Source organism: Catharus ustulatus, chromosome 2 (genome assembly GCF_009819885.2).
Source record: "Catharus ustulatus isolate bCatUst1 chromosome 2, bCatUst1.pri.v2, whole genome shotgun sequence".
NCBI classification, from domain to species: domain Eukaryota; kingdom Metazoa; phylum Chordata; class Aves; order Passeriformes; family Turdidae; genus Catharus; species Catharus ustulatus.
The window spans coordinates 121,278,173-121,297,819 of NC_046222.1; the positions used below are offsets into that span (position 1 = coordinate 121,278,173).

Sequence of the window (19,647 nt, forward strand, 5' to 3'; positions counted from 1 at the left end):
GCCCTTTTGTCCCTCCCTCCTGCAAATGAGGCAAAACTTCCATGGCAAAAATCCACCAGAAGTGCCTGGGAGGGCTGTGCCTCATCAATAAGTCTGAGTCAGAGGAGCTGGGAGAGCAAATCCTTCGTGCATAGCTTTGAAAATCCTAATTTGAACTGAGAATGTGTTAGCTGATGAATTTGGGTTGTGAAAAAAAAAAAAACACCTAATTTTTCTGCATCCAAAAAATGATCTTGGAAGAAATAGAGTGTGCTGAAATGCAACCAACTCTAAGACACTGTCAGCTCTGCTGAGTTCTGTACCCCTCCCTACTTAGAAGCAGTGGAGCAACTTTTAGATGATCTTTTCAAAGCTATTCAAGATTTAATTAACTTCTAACCCAAAATTCTAACCCAAAATGCATAAAAACGTTGGGGTAGTGCTCAACTTCCGCAGACAAACAGCTCCCAAATTACCTGAATTCTTTTATCAGCCTATACAAAATTTTAAAAATAAGTATATATACACTGCAGTGCTGTGTTTACAGCTCTACCTGTATTTCTGATTTTTTGTGATGGTCATTCATGGGAAAATACATCTAATTTTTCAAAAGGCCACTAATACTGTTTTGTTTGTTTTAAAATTCATAATCTGAGGCCTCAGCTGCAAAAGCTAATTTAATTTAGCTGATACATATAAACTCACTAGCACAGTGCTTTTGTTTAGACAAATGGATTTGCCTTACATGCAATCATCTGCGTTTTCTTAAATCACATTTTCCAGCAGGGTAACTTTATGTTTTAAGTAATTAATTATTCAATTAATATGTTCTTATTCAAAGCAGCCTAGGGAGCAGGGGAGGGGCTCAGTGTGGAAAAAAGGAGCCTCAGGGGGGATTTCATTGCCCTCCACAACTCCCTGACAGGAGGGTGGGGTGAGGTGGGCATTGGTCTCTTCTTCCAGTAAAAACAACAGGACAAGGAGAAATGGCTTCAAGTTGCACCAGGGGAGGTTTAGATTGCATTTATAAAAAATTTCTTCACAGGAAGGGTGGCCAAGCACAGGAAGGGGGGGATCACTGTCCCTGAAGTGTTCAAAATAAGTGTGGGTGTGGGGCTTAGGGACACCTTTGGGTTAAGGGTTGGACTCAGTGGAAAATTGCAGTTCTTTTTCCAACCTGAACAATTATTTGTTTCTGTGAATTAAAATATCAGTTTCTCATTTACACCAAAAAATCGTTTCATCCAGGGAAATGCTGTGCAGCAACAAAAAACATTCCTTGGGAGGCACTGTGCCAAGAGGAGAGGAGCAGGCTCCCCAAATCCCTGGCACTGCAACCTGAGCTCACCTGCTCCTCTGCAGAGCTCTGCAGTGACAAATTAAATGTTCCTGGGCAGTGGCTGGAGACTGATGTGGGGGTAAAACATTCTGCAGACATCTTGTTCAGGTCACTTGAAATGACAAACACATCTCCCTGGAAACACTGCTGGTTTCTCAGGCCATGCCTCAGGACCTTGGATTTTAACCACAGAATGGTTGTGTTTGGGTTAAAGGACACCCATTTCCCCTTGCCATGGGCAGGGACCTCTTCCACTGGGATTTAGCCCCAAAAGTGCACAGGTTGAGGCTGCAGAAGTGGCTGCCTGAGAATTCCTGGATTCCAGCAACGCTTCCTGAACTCAAATAAAAGCCACAAGGGGTCAAGCAGGACCTGGTCCTCAGGGGTGACTTTTTTTAATGCTGATGCAAAGCCACAAAGTGCTGGCACCAGGCACAGAGGTGGAAGTGAGACCAAAATTGCCTGCAGCATTATTTCAGTATTATATTATTATTTATTACTATATTAGTACCTCTGAGAATAAAAAGAGAACATCAGGCTGATGGTGCTGTCCCAGATCACAGACCTCTGCCCCTCAAGACAGGGAGCTGGGAATGACCAGGAAACATTCCCTTCTGCTCACCATTTTTCCATAAATTAAAGGAATAACCAGCTTGCACCTTGGGCACAAGAGCAGTGAATGCCACAAGATATTTCTGCATATTACAAGGAAAAAATAGTGATTAAAAAGATGTTGGCTTGGCTCTATCAATCTGCCCATCACACCTTCTGAAGGCAGCTAAAGTATTCAGAAAAGAGCTGGATTGTAAGTAAAATTGAGCTATATAAATATTTGAATTCTTTAAATAAAATATTGACACTTTATTAAAATGAAGAAGGCCATTCCTCTGTCAAACAAATAAACATTGTTTCTTTCATCATCAGTGGTCAAATGTAAGTGAATGATCTCAGATTACATTAGAGGAAAAGAAATAATATTTTATGACCATTATTAAACATGTCTCAGGATTTTTCTGCTGAAAATATTTATCCTGCTATTCAGGCAAGTAAAATGAGATACTTGGGAAATCCTCACCAAGAAGGGTTTGAAAAGAGAGAAAGAGAGAGAAAGAAAGAAAGAAAAAGAAAGAAGAAAGAAAGAAAGAAAGAAAGAGAAGGAAAGAAAGAAGAATCCTTCTTTTCAATTAAAAAAATAAAAATAAAAATAAAAATAAAAATAAAAATAAAAATAAAAATAAAAATAAAAATAAAAAACACCAAAATAATAAAACCTATTTTCCTGTCCTTCTTCCATGCTTTTACCACGCTGGGTGTCAGATCCCCTCAACTCCTCATGGGAACAGCTCCACTTTCACTGCTTTTTGGAAAAACCACTTCACACAGACATTACAGGCATTCCATGCTGATAACGCTGACCTTGCCTGTGCCTGCAGGAAAATCAAACAGCAGCATTGCAGAAGGGAGGGTTTCTGAGCTCCCTTCTCCCTCCTCAGAGCCCTGAAGGATTTTTCAGCATCTGCTGTAAAGACCCCACTCCTTATCTCTGAAACTTAGAACCATCCCACAGATTTCATGGGTCTCTGCTTGGGAATGAAACAAGAAATAGAGCTCCCAGGCTGAATGATTACTTGAGCACATTTTCCCACTAGGTCTTGTTCAAAAGAGAAAAATCCTCCTCTCTTTTCTCTCACACACCTAGTCTCTCTTTGGAAAAAAAAAATCTAAATCACTGTAAGTGACTCTAGTTTAGCCTGGGCAAACCATTCACAGTAGCTCTCAGGCAATCAAAGTGAGAAACAAATACCAAGGATGTCTCCAGGGTCTATTTTAATGGGAAGAGCAGGACACCCTCCCCTGGCTCCACCACGGGTTGTTTTTGGGAGGAAGCACACACAGCACACACAGCAGCAGCTTTTACACATCCACCAGGTGACCTGCAGTGCCCAAGGTTGTCCCTAGAGCATTGCATGGGCAAATTCCACCATCTCTGCAGAAAAAAAATAAATTAATAAAATGGTGAAGACTGAAGGAGGGATCTGTGCCAGGATGCAGCTCAGCCCACACAGAGCTGGCTGCAAGGGCAGGGCTGCAGCTTCCTCTGCCAGGAGGGAGCATCCTGACAGCCACAAATACCATTCCTTAAGAGCCTGCACAGATGGGTGCAGTCATTTATCAAGGGGCAACCAGGAAGATGGTGCAGATTTGATTCTCTGAACAAAAATGCTTTGAATTTTTTGTTTGGCACAGCAGAAATGTTCCCAGGCCTCTGGCAGCAGGATTTGGAGGGTTGCTAACCCTGAATTTTTCAGGAAAAAAAATAAAAATTATTGTAACTTGTGTAGAGAAGGGATGCACAGAGGTGGGAGTGGATGGGAGAGAAGGATTGCATGTTCTTGGGCAGAAATAGGGAATTTTTCACAGAAAGGGTGGTTAAGCACTGGAAGGGGCTGCCCAGGAGGGGTTCAAGGAATGACTGGATGTGACACTCAGTGCTCTGGTTTAGTTGACAAGGGGATGTTTTGTCAAAGGTTTGACTCAATGACCTTGGAGGTCTTCTCCAACCTTAAGAGTTCTTTGATTCTGTGATTAAAATAACCATTTCAAAGTCATTAATGTGATGGAGCTGGAGTTAATTGGGAGTTTGCTGGAGTGGGGGGCACTCCTTGAGTCCCTGCCACTAAGTGGTTCCAGTATCTCAGCTGCTCAGGGGGGTTTATCCCATGGCACGTCACGATTCTCCTGAAGCGAGGAGCAGAGAACGCGATCCTTTCCGGGAAAAACGTCTGCTCCGAGTGCAGCTCCTCCAGCTGGATTTTTAACTTGGCAAGGCACAGGCCTATGAACACATCCTCCAGTTTAATGAATGGAACACTCTCAGAAATGTTATAGATCTGGCTGGCTACATCACTGGATAAAACATACCCAGTCCCAGAACAAAAGGGTGGGTAGGTGGTTCCTGGATACTCCTCCCTGCTCACATACCACTTACTCTCTCTTGTCCTGATGGGGAACTCATGCAGTTTTAAAAAGCCTGTGAAGAATCCAGCAGTCTTCTTTTTCCTCAGGAGGAGCTCAGTGAGGTAAAAAACATTGACAAACACATCCGTGTCGGTTTTCATGGCAAAGCTGGACTGGGGGCAAAACCTGTGGATCCACTCCATTCCCATCATGGTCTTCAGGGTCAGGTTGTAATAGGTGTCTGTGAAGTTCTTCTGGATGATGTCTCTGTACCTCTGGCTCTCAGCAGCGATGCCAGCCTGCTGGCTGGCATTCTCAGGGCTCCCCAGGAGGAAAAACGTCACCAGGCGCTTCCCAGTCACTGTCCTGGCCTGGCCCCAGGTGTGCCTGATGGCCATCCTGGCATCCACCTGCTGGGACGAGGAGGCCACCAGCAGGACAAGGAAAGGAGGGTTCTTGTGGCAGTCAACATCTGGGAGCTGGGAGAAGTTCCCTTCAGTCCTCCTGAAAGTCTCCATGTAACCCTGGCTGCTCTCACAGGACGTGCAGAATTGGGTCCAGAGGAAGAAAAACCAGAAGCTGGCACTGCTGAGCCCAACCAGGCAGAAGAACAGCCTGAACTTTCTGGAATCTGTCTGAAAGGAACAAGAAGGAGCAGCACATCCATAAAAATAATCTCTGGTTCCTCTAAGCACTCCACCCCCAAGTCCCTGCACAGGGATTTAAAGCCAGGTCAGCTCTAATAGGAAGCTGCCTGTTTGAGGCCACTCACCCACGTGCATTTCTCCTCCTGTCACCCCCACGAGATGTCCTGCTGGCAGATTCACACTTGGGCTTAACTTGAATCTGCCCTCCAAGCCAGGGTGTCCTCAGAAATCCACACAGGAGTTTCCACTGACACCAGGTTACCCAGGCTGATGCTTCAAACCTCCTCCCCATTTTCAGCATCCTAAAAACCAAGTTTTGACCCACCAGGGCCAGAGGAGGAGCAGATTCATATCTCCATTAGGAGCAGATTTGTCTTGGGTTACAATACAGGGTGTGATAAAAGGTATCTGTTCTATCACCATCTGTTGAGGGTGGGGCAGTGATCCTGATCTCCCTGGGAGATATTCTGCTAATGGGCCATCCATTGAAACCAGGCAGGGCATTGTTCTTTATCTTTTCACAGCCCATCCTTCCTCCAGCCAGTCATTTTCTGCTCATGGCCATTGAGTCCCACTGTGGCACTGATAAAATTACTGCATCCCATTGGGAGTTGCTCCAGCCAGGGGGAAGAGCCCAACATTTCTTACCAAGATAAAAACAGAGGTTTTGGGACACTAAGGGAGCCCCTTTCTCCACTGGACTCCAGAGGAAAACCGGATTTCTCCACATCCCCACTGGAGCTCCGGAGGGAAACTGCACCTTGTACAGGAGCACTGCTCCAACTGAGCCACATCTGTCACTGCAGGAGGATGCAGCCACCATGGAATGGGACTGCTGCCAACACCCTGCCTGACGGGTGTCAGGTTGTACTCTGACTGTGTCAGGGTTTGGGGTTTGTTCTTTGTAGTACTGTATTTCTATTTTAATTTCCCTAGTACAGAACTGTTATTCCTAATTCCCATATCTTTGCCTGAGAGCCCCTTGATTTCAAAATTATAATAATTTGGAGGGAGGGGGTTTACATTCTCCATTTCAAAGAGAGGCTCCTGCCTTTCTCAGCAGACACCTGTCCTCACAACTAGGACAAGATTCATGTCTCCATTTCAGAGGGCAGAGAATAACAATGATCATTTTTTGAATTTCTTCTTTATTTTTATTTTTAAATACCGTGTTTCTCCATTTGTGCCTGTGTCCCAGAGCCAGCAGGTGTCCAACGGGCACACCCAGCCAGATTCCTCTCATCGTCACCCCCTCTGTGTCCTGTGGGGCTCCTGCACCAACCCAGACACTGCTCCTGGTCCTTTTGCTGGAGGAGCCATGAGTCACTCACATTTTTGAAGCTGGGTCAGCTGCTCTGAAAAAAAAGAAAAAAAGATCTAGTGGGTCACATTATCTGGATGTTTCAACTTGTGCAAGAGTTTGAGTGACTCACTAGGACGTGCTGAGGCGAGAAGTGGCTTGTCCTATTCCCCTCCCCTTTTTAAGTGAGAAAGATCCAAACAACAACAATATTCACTCATTTAACCTTGTAAGAGATTAATGAGCTGGACACCTGCTTATAAATCTAATAGAAATTGTGAGTGAGATAAAAATGATCAAAGCAAACCCTAAACCTTTATAGTGCCAAAAATATTACACATCTCCATAAATTAACCTGGTGAGAGGAGTTTAAGGCTTGAGTTGCTCATTGCAGTAAGCCACAGATCTCCTACTGCTATTTTTGAGCACTAGGGGAAACTTCCACCTTCATAACAAAGAATTGTACCTGGTTCCCCATCTGAAAACAGCAAACCAAGTAAACCATGCCCACAGCTGCAGATTTCATGGAAATTTGATCTCTGCCTTCTGACCAGGACTGTTCTGTGCAGACTCCCCCAGATTCACATCAGTGCCTTCCTTTTGCTCAAAGTCCCCTTTCCAGGCAACCCAAGGTTTTGCATTGCAGGGTTTAAGCTCATTTGAAAATCCAGCCAGGTGTCCCTGGAACCAAATCCAGATCATTTTACCCCCAAGAATAGTCCCATTGACTTCAGTGGGAGCTCTCAAGAGCATGAAACAAATGGAACTGGAGTCTTGGTTTACTGGAATTGCTCCCACAGTGAAGTGTGTTTTTGCAATGATTCACTAATGAATTTTGAAAATATTTCAAAAGTTCACATTTCTTCTGGCATTTATATTTAAATTCAGTTTATCCTTAAATAGAGTATTCCTCAGATCTGATTTTTTCTTGCATTTATAGCTCACAGTAGTCTTGTAATTAACTTTACAACTGCTTTAGTTAAATAGATATGTAAAATTGTGTGAGATTATACATATGCAGTTATATTATATGTATATGCAAAAGATTATACAAAAATCTGCTCTGCATCTGTTCTCACATTCTTCAGTGGCCTGGGAGGAAGCACATGAATATCCTGAACATGTTTCAGGACAGGATGCTGTTTTGAGGATGACAATGGAGATGTACAAGAAGTTTGTTTCTGTCACCAGCTCACAGAAGACTCTTTGAGAGTCTGATATTTCTCTGTTACAGAAATTCCAGAGCACATACAAACCAAACAGTGACCTGAGAATACAATGGAGAGCAACATTCTATTAAAACCTTTCCACAAACATCCGAGTTCAAGGTGCCATAACACACAACAAGCATTTTACAAAATTTTGGTAGAATCTGACTAATGTAACGTGACCATTCTCTACTGTTTGTTTCCAGCATGGCTAACAAATCTAAAAAAACTTTTAACAAGTCTTTGTTTTGGACAGCTGGGTGAGCAGCCTTTACCATTCTTCCCACCTTTCCCATTCTGCCTTTCTAGAACCAAACTGCCTTCCCTTTTCAGGCCATGTGTGAAGGAGCCCAACTTGCACACACATAAACACACAAACACACACAGCTGGGCAATGCAAATGTTTGCAAATGCATGCAAACTGCAAACAGCATTTGAGAGGTTTTGCAAGTGGCACACACGTCCATGTATCCTCTGCCAAAATATTCCTGTGATGGGAACAAGGGGTGGGCAAGAACCATGGAACCATGGATGGTTTGGGTTGAAAAGGATCTTAAAAATCCTTAAAGCTCATCCAGTGCCACCCCAGCCATGGGGACACCTCCCACTGTCCCAGGCTGCTCCAGCCCCAGTGTCCAACCTGGAATTCACTGATACATCTCCAAGGGAAAAGGGTGACAAGACACAAGCTGCTTCCTCTTGCCAAGGCCATTTTTCTTCAAAACCCACCCATTCAATCCTTGTTTTCAGATGAACAGGGAGAATTCTGAACACTAAAACCATTTTATGTTAGCACAGGCAGGGCAGTTCCTTGGAGCACTGCAGTTTCTGTATCAGGGAATTAAATCACCCTGGTGTTGTGTCCTCACCCCTGAGATGTTGAGCCTCCCTCTCTGAAAAACACATTTTACTGTTTTGGTAAAATTTAAAAGGTTTAATAAAAAGATAATATGAGATAAACATAAAGTAAAGGGTTAAAATGTTTGGGTGTTTGGTAAGTTGTTAAGAGTACACTACTGCTTTGGGAGTGCTTCTTTAAATATATTTTACAATATATTAACTTGTTGCATATTTATAGTTTTTTATGTATATTAAAAAAAATTTGGGAACTGCTTAGTATGGCTACTTTTTGGGTTTGTTTTTTTAGAGCATGTGTGTTTTGTGGTTTTATTTTTTTTAATCATTTTTTAATTTGGGTGGTGGTTTTGGCTTTTTGCAGCTGGTGAGTGTTGATAATTGTTGTGTTAGTTGTAGGGTTGTTATTTTTACTAGGCAGGTAGTTTTAGTATACTATTTTTAAAAAACTTATGTTTAACTTTTGTTATTAGAAGAAAAGAACTTATATTTATACAGAAAAGCTATTTTAACATTATATATATAATATTTATTTTAATAGTTGTGAAAAGCCAATAATATGTCATGCACTTATAACACCTCTCACCCCCATTTTGCATCAAAAAACACTTTCTGGTTTTATATAATAAAAAATGGATGGCATCATACGGGATTTTTCTCTGTGATCTCAGTGAGAAATCATAGTTTTTAATTATCTCAAAGCTTTTTCCATCTCCTGTTGTTCCCACTGCACAATATTTTATGAAAGACTTAGCCAAAAAACTGCTTGTTTCATATCCTAGAGACTTTTCTTGACCTGACTGGCACTTCATGGGTCCCTGCAGCTGTGGCTTGCATGGAATTCTGGCACCAAACCTTGTGGGATTTGCAGCCTCTTCCCACCCTCACCTGAAATGAAAACATTTAAACAAACTCTGCTCTCTCCCAGCAACTTAAGAGGAGCTGGAATTTTTTTATTCTCTTTGTTATTTCCAAATCCCTTCTTTTTCTTGAGTGTCTCTTAAGGCAAGTCACAATACTTCGTTTTTCAGCACGAAGTGTTACAACAACTCTGACATTGAACACAAACCAGTAAACACTCTGCAGTGGTTACAAATGACTGCCACAAATGCATTCTGATAGCCATGAATTAAGCCAACCTCATCAAAGAGTTTTCTTCTTTCTGTCACTCTTCTATTGCTGTTTCTATCAATTTCTTTTCTGCTGGGCTTCAAACTCATCCCTGATGGCAGGGCAACATTCTTGTGCTATAATAGCACATTTTTCCTTAAGGCCATGAGGTTCTGTGGGGGCTCATTCCTACCAACATTCCTTGAGAACACATCCAGCAATTAGCTGGGTATTTAATATTTTAGCTACTTTAAATTTTTATAGGAGTTCTCATGGCTAATGTCACTGTGAAACTCTAAAGGTGTTTTTGGCAAACAAAGATTTTGGGGAACCATTAACATACATCTCACAGATATGAGCAATACTTCAGTTGCAAGCATTCTGTTGCAAATTTCATTCTTTCCCTCATATTTTATTCTGGTTGGGGATAATAATTGAAGTTATATTGGATAATTCATTTTTTCCTGCCTTTCCACTGACTGTGACCATCATGGAGTGTGTAATTCCCACTGCATTCCCAAGACCTTGCTGACTTGTCCCACTATTACTGCTGTCTGGTGACATTCCTAGAGGAGCCCCAAAGCAGGGAAATATTTGATTTAGAAATATTTTCACTACTTTTGCCATGTTGGTGCAACAGGGTGTCTTGGGTTACAATACAGGCTGTGATAAAAGGTATCTATTCTATCACCATCTGTTGAGGGTGAGGCAGTGATCCTGATCTCCATGGGAGATATTCTGCTAATGGGCCATCCATTGAAACCAGGCAGGGCATTGTTCTTTATCTTTTCACAGCCCATCCTTCCTCCAGCCAGTCATTTTCTGCTCATGGCCATTGAGTCCCACTGTGGCACTGATAAAATTACTGCATCCCATTGGGAGTTGCTCCAGCCAGGGGGAAGAGCCCAACATTTCTTACCAAGATAAAAACAGAGGTTTTGGGACACTAAGGGAGCCCCTTTCTCCACTGGACTCCAGAGGAAAACCGGATTTCTCCACATCCCCACTGGAGCTCTAGAGGGAAACTGCACCTTGTACAGGAGCACTGCTCCAACTGAGCCACATCTGTCACTGCAGGAGGATGCAGCCACCATGGAATGGGACTGCTGCCAACACCCTGCCTGACGGGTGTCAGGTTGTACTCTGACTGTGTCAGGGTTTGGGGTTTGTTTCTTTGTAGTGCTGTATTTCTATTTTAATTTCCCTAGTAAAGAACTGTTATTCCTAATTCCCATCTCTTTGCCTGAGAGCCCCTTGATTTCAAAATGATAATAATTTGGAGGGAGGGGGTTTACATTCTCCATTTCAAAGAGGAGCTCCTGCCTTTCTCAGCAGACACCTGTCCTCCAAACTAAGACACAGGGAAATGCTTCAGGCCGCCCAGAAAAGGGATCCACTAAAAGATATTTACAGCTCTCTTTGCATGGAAATTCTGTAAAGTCAATTTGCCAATAATCTCCAGGAGAGCTGCTACATTTGATAGCCTCTATCACTGATTTATTCTCTCAGAAACTATTACTTGTCCAGCAGGGGTGACTGCCCATCCACCTGGCTGAAATTTAGAGTAAATGCTTTGATTAACTGGCAAATTTTGGTGCTATATTCTGGTTTAATGTCTGACTCTGCAGCTCCCTAGCTGGGACTGCTTGGAATAATAAAGGGAATAATTCAAAAGATTTCACAGGATCTAGGAAGCCCAAAGCTGGAGACCTCTTTAGACCTCTTAAAAAACTTCTGAAGTTTTTTTAAAAGCAGCCCAAGCATCATCAGGCCATGTAATAAAGAGTTTTAAAAGTCCATAAAAAAGGTGGACCAATAATTAAAAATTTCTTTAAATCTATTACAGTGAACTATTCAAAATTTATTTATTTATTTATTTGTTTACTTTTTTTTTAGTGTGGTTATGAGTGTTTTGGGTAATTAGCAAATTTTGGATTAGTTAGCAATTTTATTAATTGCTCTTGAGTCTTGTACTAACTGATAATCTTTACTATTAACATTTTTGCCTGGCAAAATTGGAGTTCACCAACAACCTGTTCATTAAAATTTTCTCTATAATAGGTAATGTGCCTCTTCAATGTTTTAATTTTAAAGGGTATTGGTTTTGTCTTACCAGGCCTGTGTCTGATTTAATTTGATTCTCACAGGTTCTGCTCTTTTTGATTTTCCAGGAATCTCCCTGGCCCACACAATGGGGATTGCTGCATCCTTTATTTTCTTTGTGATAGGTTCAGATTGGGAAGTCGGTGTAATATAAAAATTGAAGTTTACATGTATTTAGACTCAGGGATTTTAATTTGAATATCTCCTTCCTCAAACTTGATTTTGCACTCAATTTTCCCAGTAAGTTTTTCCTTTATAACAGTTTTGGAGAGTTTGGCTGGTACAGAAATTAATGGATTTTCTTGTATTTGTACATTCTGATACACTGCCCATGCACCATCAGGTAGTTTACCTGTATTAAAATCATCCATTTCTTGGATTTTTGGTAGATTTATTCTGATATCATCTGAAGATTGTCCTATGAAAATAGGAGCCAGGTGACTTTTACCTTCCTCACAAACATTTTCTTATCTTTATTTCTCTCTTATCTATGTCTGCAGCTGGCCTTTTCAGCTCTCTATGCACAGGACTTTACAGCTAAGTCTTAAATTTTCTTTTTTCATTGGCAGTCTAAATGCTGGCAGCTGTTCCACCACAATATCAGAAAGCCAGGTCTCAAAATCTCTGTTTTAAAATACCAGAATGCTAAGTTAAAAAATACCAAAGTAACACATACTTAAAATATTCAAATACTAAGTTCCAAAATACTAAGGTAACCCAGTTTCAAATTATTAGAATATCAAGTTCCAAAATACTAAAATAATTCTGCTTCAAAATACCAGAACACCAAGCTTCAAAATCTCAAAGTAAACCCCACTTTGATATTAAATTCTAAAGATGTTAAATTCTAAAATAACCAATTCCAAAATACCAATGCCTTAATGTCACAATGGGATCCTACATGTGTCCCAAATGAATCTGGGGGAATCTGTGATTTTCTCCAGGAAAGTCCTGGTGCCACGTCAGCACAAAAATTCCTGGAGCCTCAGGGGAGACCAAGCAGCTGTCCTGTGTAGGGTCACCAGAAATGACACCAAAATTGGTTATCTAACTTTCTTTCTGTTGCTTCTTTTTACATAATTTGCCAAAAACCTAAAAGCCTTTTTATCTGCTTCTCCACTGATCCCAGACACATTTATCATCCTCTGGGCATGCCTTGGCATCCTTTTATCTTTTTTTTAATTTTTTTTTTGCCAGTTAGTCTTTAAGTTCTAATCAGCAGCTTCAGGGGAGCTGAAAATGTTTGTTCTCTGTGTTATTTATCACTGGGACCCTATGAAGAAGGTCTGGGGTCTGAATCCCAAATTGCAGCTCTCTCCATTTTGCAAGTCCCTGTTTGCACCAGTGGCACAAACTTGCCCAAATCCTGCCCAAATCCTGCCATGGGGTCACACCACTGACCCTGCTGGAACTTTGTGTTTCCCAGAGATCAAACCATGGTAACTCCTGTGCCAAAGCTTAATTAGTGCATCAAAATTAACCTGACATCTCCTTCAGGTCTGTTAATGAGTGCAATTATCTGAAGAGCACAGAGCTCAGGGCTCTGTGCCATGCAGCTCAGGGAAAGCAGGCTGAACTCGGAGGCACAGACAGGGAAGTGGGTCTGGAGATCCCCTGAGGAGCAGGTTCAAAATATCAATTTAAACAAGTTCACTTTCCTGAACTTTTCTGGGGCAAAGCTGCGGTCAGGTTCAGGGGATGCTCGGTGAGGTCACACACATCAGCCAGGGAAAAACCCAAACCACAAATTGCCCACCTGCTTTGTAAAATGACCCAAACAGCTGCAGCCCCAAAATCAGAGGCACCACTTAAGGGAATGACTGGAGCCCCAGCCTCCAGTCCTGCCCAGCTGAAGTCAGCAGTGTTATTCCCCTTTGCCTCTCCAATCACTGAATGTAACATATGCCCTGCTGTAAGGACTAGCAAAAGCTGCTAACTCCTGATTTTCCTTGGAATTAAGCCCCTAAATTGCTTTTTCATAAGCTCAGCATGACACAGAGAAGGATTAGGCACACATAGATAATAAGAAAATGTCAAGAACAGCAGGAAACATTTATTTTTTTCCTAAATGCAAGCGTTTCAGAGGAGCAGGGGCCGGTCTGGAGCTCTCCAAAATGACATTTCTGGTGATGCCATGGGCTCAGCAGTTTTATGAATTACCAGTGTGCTCACCCAAACTGGCAGGCAAAAAGGGTGGAAGCACAAAAAGGTGCAGGACAAGGGAAAATCTTTTTGTGCTGCCCTTTCTGAACCTTCTTCCCTCTGGTGTCCCTCTCCTCCCAGGGTGGTGTCTCCGTGCAGTGCAGACCAGGCAGAGCAGGGCACTGTTCACTGTTCCTCTGCACACACAGAGGAGAGGGGATCATTATTTATGGCCACACCATAACCCTTTTTTTCCTTTATTTTTTTCTTTCTTTTTTTTCCTTTCTTGTTTTTTTTTTCTCTCTTTTTTCCCCCTTTCTTTCTTTTTTTCTTTCTTCCCCCCCCTTTATTATTTTCCTTTTTTTTCCTCCTTTATTATTTTCCATTTCTTTTTTCTTTCTTCTTTTCCTTTTATTTTCCTTTTTTCTTTCTTTCCTTTCTTACTTTTTTCTTTCTTTTCTTTTTTCCTTTCTTTCTTTTTCCCCCTTTATTATGTTCCCTTTTTATCTCTTTTATTATTTTCTCTTTCTTTTTTCCCTATATTATTTTCCCTTTCTTTTTTTCCTTTATTATTTTCCTTTTCTTTTTTCTTTTTCTTCCTTTATTATTTTGCCTTTTAATTTTTTTTCCTTTATTATTTTCCCTTTCTTTTTTCTTTTTTCCCCTTTATTATTTTCCCTTTCTTTTTTTTTCTTTTTTCCCTTTATTATTTTCCCTTTCTTTTTTTCTTTCTTTTTTTCCCTTTATTATTTTCCCTTTATTTTTTTTCTTTTTTCCCCTTTTATTATTTTTCTTTTTTTCCCCTTTATTATTTTCCCTTTCTTTTCTCTTTCTTTTTTTCCCCCTTTATTATTTTCCGTTTCTTTTCTCTTTCTTTTTTTTCTTTCTTTTTTACCCTTACTCTTTTTTCCTTTCTTTTTTGCCCTTTTTCCCCCTTCCTTCTTTTTCCTCTGTATTTCTTTTTTTCCCCTCTCTTTTTTCTCTTTTTTCCAGTTTCTTTTTTTTATTTCTTTTTTTTGTGGTTTTATTTCTGGTTGGTTGATTGGTTTATTTTGCTTTTTATTGTTTTTATTTTCATTTCGATTATTTTGGTCTCTTTGATTTTTCCTCTCATTTTTTATCAATGGTGGGAGGGGTTTTCCTTTCCCAGCTCCTCCCAGGCCTGCTGTGATGGGATCTGCATGGCGAAAAAAAGGGGTCTGAGTGTTTTATTTTAAACTTTCCATGCTTAAAACGAGCCTCTGGTTCTCCACAATGTTTTATGGCCAGGGAGTGACTCTGTCACAGACCCAGGACAGGAGCCCTAAGCCATCAATTAGACAGCAGATAGGAAAGGAGCATTTCTGCTGTGGGTTTGCAAATCCTGCTGTGTGCCCTGGCTTCTGCTCTGTCATTATGGCACTAATTCCCATTTAGCTGATTGACCTGTGACTCCAACAGCAGATTGAATTTTCTTTGTAAAAGGCTGGGCTGGGTTTTATTTACCACTTTGGGTTTTAATAAGGAGAGAATTCAGAATAATTAAAAGGAAAAAAAAAAAAGATGTGCAGTAAAAACAAGTTGAAGTTATGAATTTTCCAGAGAAAGAGAAATTAGAGTGAGATGTTGCATTCCAGATTAATGCAAGCCAAATGAAATCCATTTCCCATATGTGCAGATCTATGCATACAACTTTATTCTCAAAGGCATGGCCTAAACACTGGCACAGCTATAATAAGCAAAGAAACATTTTTCACAGCAATCAAGGAAAAACCATAGTCAAAAAAGGAGAAACTTTAAAATATAAATTGGTTAAAATTCAGTGTCTGAGCAAGAGTCCCTTCAAGTTTCCATCCTTGCCCCATTGTGCAATTTCAGAAGAGCCACCTGACCCACAGTAACTCCTTAACCTCACCCCTTCAGAGGCAAATTTGCCCCATTTCCTCCTCTGAACGATATTTTCTGTACCACAGAGAGTGATTTGCTGGTGGTTAACCACAGTCCCAGCAGATTTTATGAACACAGCTCACACACAGCCACTCTCCCAGGGGCAGAGCACAGGCACAGGGGGAGTTCTGCAGGTAACACTCAACATTTAATAGCTGCATCTTTATTTTTACAGGGAAAGAACAAAAATTCATGGGCCTCATCCACTCAGAAAAGTGTTCCCAGCTCAGGTACAGAAGTGTGACCTTGGGTGAGGAAATTTAAATAATCTATTATTAAAATGGTCCAGAGCAGGTGTCCTTGGGCTCTGCCTCTGTCCCTACCCAGATCCCTAAAGGAAAATCAAGATCATGGCAAGGGGGAAGCCTTTGTGGCACAACAATCTCTTGAAGCAGAGGATGCATCTTCCTCCTTATTAAAAAAAAAAAAAAAATCAAGAGCCACAAACTCATAATTTACCTTGATCTCCTCCACCCAACCATGAGCTGTTGGTCATAACACCTGTTTTGATAAGCCAAAAAAGCATCCTCAGACCAAAATGCAATTTTGCTCTCAAAGCCAGCAGAAAGTTTGTGCCTTGGAGTGACTCAAACTGAAACAGTTTGGCAGGAGGTGTCGCTGCTCTGGTAATATCACAGGAAATAAGTGCTGCAACTGAGGAGTCAAAAAGAAATATATTCCCAGGAACTTTAGCCAAGCTAAGGAAGCTTGCTTCTATTTTAAAATATCAGCTCGCTTTTCCAAGCCACCTGCAAAATTCTCTGGATGAATGCTGGCCCTTAAACACCCCCAGAAATGTTCAGTTTGGGTATTTGGTGAGGGCAGATCATTTTCCAGGAGGAGGATGCTGCAGTGGGGCTGGAGGTGTCCTGTTGCAGAGCTCAGACCATCAGTGCAGGGACACTGTGCAGGACACCCAGGACAGTCCAGCCCCCACTGCAGGTGCTCTGTGTCCTTTCCAGGAGCACATTTGGGCACTTTTGACTCAATCCACTTGCAGCAGTGATGCAAACACACCTGGCAGGCAGCCAGCCAAGGGCATCCTCTCTCCCAGGCAGGGAAAAGAGCAGTGCCCTGGGGCTCTCCCTCTTTCTCTCTCATCTTTTCCCCAAACATTCACCCTAAGAGCTTTCTCCTCCTGTCCCTGTCCTCCCTTCACCTGCTGAGTACCAACCATCCCTCTCTGGATTTCTCTCCAATGCTAATATTCTCTTCTTTCAATGCCCCCTCTATTCCTACCATACACTTATGTTCCTTTTATCACTGATGCTAATGGGCATATTTCACTTATTTCAGAATGGCCTCATGAATCAGCAATTTTACCCTACTTGCTCTATTCCAAACTTCAGATCTCAGCACAGATAAGCACCTGTCCTCAATGGGATGAATCAGAGCAACCTGACCCTGTGCAAACCATGTGCTTCATTGTGCTGAACAGGAATAAAATCCAATTCCTCTTATCTTAATAAACAAAGCAATAAGGAAATTTCTTCCTTAGGCTCTTGTTGTCAATGCCAGGAGTCCAAAAGTCCCGTTGTCTGAGAAGCAATAAGGAAATTTCTTCCTTAGGTTCTTGTTGCCACTGCCAGGAGTCCAAAAGTGCAGTTCTCTGAGTTATGGAAGCACCATTCCTCAAAAATTCTGTGCCCCCAAACCAAATTATTTATGGCACCCTCATTCACAGGTAGTAGTGCTTGTTGGTTTTCCTCATCATAATGCAAAGGAGAAATAAAACTGATAATGGTATTTCAGATAGAAATCTAAATGAGGATCTTGCTCTTCTCCCTTGGAAACAAGATACATGAAGGAAGAAGTAAAATAGCACTGAAGAGAAGTGATAATTATGCAGGTTGTAAAATAAAAACCCCAAAATCATTCAAAATGGGAAATATTGCTAATAAAGACATTCCAATATCACTCCTAAATCTTTGACTGCTGCTCAGTCCTGATGAAATCCCTGTAGGATGAGGAGCTGTCAGGATGGTACCTTCAGGTGGGTTTTTCCCCCTTATTTTAAGCTGGGGGAGTATTTGGTGCAGGTGAGCCTGGTGCTCATGCTTTGCCTCTTGGCACAGTCATTTTCTGGTGTTTGGAACTTTATACTCCTCTAGCAGTTGAACTAAGTCTTTGCTGGGCAAAGGAACGCAAATCCAACTGTGAAGCCCTCATGCTGCCAAATCCTTTGTCAATAACTTGGCTTTAAAAGTGCTGATTAACACAGAAATGTTTGTGGGATCAGGTCCAGTGGCTGCTTTTATAATTACTTACCTGTGTCTCGTGGATCTTCTTTTTTTCAGCATTTTATCCAAGCTCCCAGCAGGACAGCGAGGAGATTTGTTAGGCTTTGTCCTAACCGATCCTGGTCTTTATGTGGGGCTGCCCAAACGTTCCCCCATTAAATCTGGCAAGGAGATCACTCATTACTCACCAGCACGTTTTCAGCCCCAAAATCAGTGTGCCCAGGTGCCAGTGACCATTGTGCCATGGGATGGGCACGGCACCGTGCTGGGATGGGGACACCCCTGGGCAGCCAGCTCACACCTGCGGTGTTTCGCAGAGTTTGGGAAAGTCGGGGAGGCACATCCAGAGGGGAAAGGAGTCCCTGCTCACGGTCCTACCTGGAGCTGGGCGAAGGAAGGCAGCTGCTCACGCCGGGATGCTCCCGCAGCAGCGCATCCTCCGCGGCCGGGCTGCGCTCCCCGTGCCGGGCTGCGCTCCCTGTGCCCGGCTGTGCCCGGCTGTGCCCGGCTGTCCCCGTGTCCCCGAGCCCAGCCCGGGCTCATCCTCCGGAGCCAGCAGCGAAGGAAGGCGGCGAGGCAGCCAGCAGGCGTAACCTGAACTCCCTGCCTGCCTCTTCCCTCTCTCCTCCCTCCCTCTCTCCCTCCCTCCCTCCTTCCCTCCCTCCTCTCAGACCCACCGAGCCCTGCGGCTCCATCCAGGTTTGGAGCTGGCTGGAAATGTTTTTGTTTGGGGTGTTTTTTGGGTGGGAAGGGGGGGAAGGCAGAGTCCTGCCGGGAGATGGAATTGGTGTCAGCTGGCAAAGTTCGGCTGGGCGCTCCCAATTATCAACAGCACAGAAATCCTCCTCTGCTCCAAAACCTGCGCTCAGGGACACTCGGAGGGGTTTTTCCTGAATGGCAACCCGGGGAACAAGGGGAAGAAAGGGGAGAAAACCTCTCGGGCAGCTGCGTCGCCGGGGTGACAGCATCCCTGTATCCCGGGATGTGGGGGTGACAGCATCCCTGTATCCCGGGGTGACAGCATCCCTGTATCCCGGGATGTGGGGGTGACAGCATCCCTGTATCCCGGGGTGACAGCATCCCTGTATCCCGGGATATCGGGGTGACAGCATCCCTGTATCCCGGGATATTGAGGTTACAGAATCCCTGTATCCCGGGATATCGGGGTGACAGCATCCCTGTATCTCGGGATGTGGGGGTGACAGCATCCCTCTATCCTGGGGTGACAGCATCCCTGTACCCGGGATATCAGGGTGACAGAATCCCTCACCTCCCGGGATGCCGGGGTGATAGCATCCCTCACCTCCTCTTCCCCCGGACCTCCGGATCTGCTTCACCCCGGAGCTGTCCGGGCTCAGGACAGCAGCCCTCAGCCAAACCTTTCCTTCAGGGCAAATTACGAGTCCAGCCGGGACACCCGATCCCTTCCCAGGGCCACTCCCAGTACTTGGAGCACGTGGAGAACTGCAGCTTTTACCTTTATAACCTGTCCCCTGGTGACAGCAACCAGCGACAGCTTCACACCACAATTATTGTAGCAAATGGCTCCGGGGGAAAGACATTTCTCCTCTAAACGCTGCAAGCTCCAGCAGGAAAAAAAAAAACAAAAAAACCAAAAAAACTCCCAGACAAACGTTATGGATAAAGCCGCACATTTAATAGCAAAACACTCAGGGATGATCCAGGGCACTTTGAATTTCTAGCGAGGAAATATTCGCTTTGATTTGTCATTGTCTTTTTTTTTTTTTTTTAAACAGGTTGTTAGAGCGCAGGGTAAGAAAACACGAGACAAATCAATCACTGCGAGCTGCTGGCAGCTCCCTTTCTCCTCCCCCTCCAC

General features: G+C 43.0%; 1 protein-coding gene across 6 annotated transcripts; it reads right to left on the reverse strand.

The window, feature by feature from the left end:
- Positions 1–3,205: 3,205 nt before the first annotated feature.
- Positions 3,206–19,380, reverse strand: B3GALT5 (beta-1,3-galactosyltransferase 5). 6 transcript variants are annotated; one of them, XM_033053357.1, is made up of 4 exons: positions 19,285–19,380; positions 17,836–17,968; positions 6,092–6,278; positions 3,206–4,911 (listed from the first exon to the last, which is right to left on the reverse strand). In XM_033053357.1, the coding sequence occupies exons 3-4, from the start codon at positions 6,164–6,166 to the stop codon at positions 3,928–3,930; spliced, it is 1,059 nt and encodes a 352-aa protein (XP_032909248.1). In that variant the 5' UTR covers positions 6,167–6,278; positions 17,836–17,968; positions 19,285–19,380; the 3' UTR covers positions 3,206–3,927. The 6 variants fall into 6 exon arrangements, with proteins under 6 accessions (XP_032909248.1, XP_032909250.1, XP_032909251.1 ...); XM_033053359.1 differs by lacking the exon at positions 17,836–17,968; XM_033053360.1 differs by lacking the exons at positions 17,836–17,968; positions 19,285–19,380 and adding an exon at positions 19,111–19,146.
- Between the last annotated feature and the right edge of the window lie 267 nt (positions 19,381–19,647).

Excerpts from the sequence above, each read along its gene's own strand:
- B3GALT5 (XM_033053359.1), bottom strand. The coding sequence starts at position 6,166 with ATGAGAGGAATCTGGCTGGGTGTGCCCGTTGGACACCTGCTGGCTCTG. Across the intron at positions 4,912-6,091 it reads GGCACAAATGGAGAAACACG|ACAGATTCCAGAAAGTTCAG; the intron begins GTATTTAAAAAT and ends TGTTCCTTTCAG.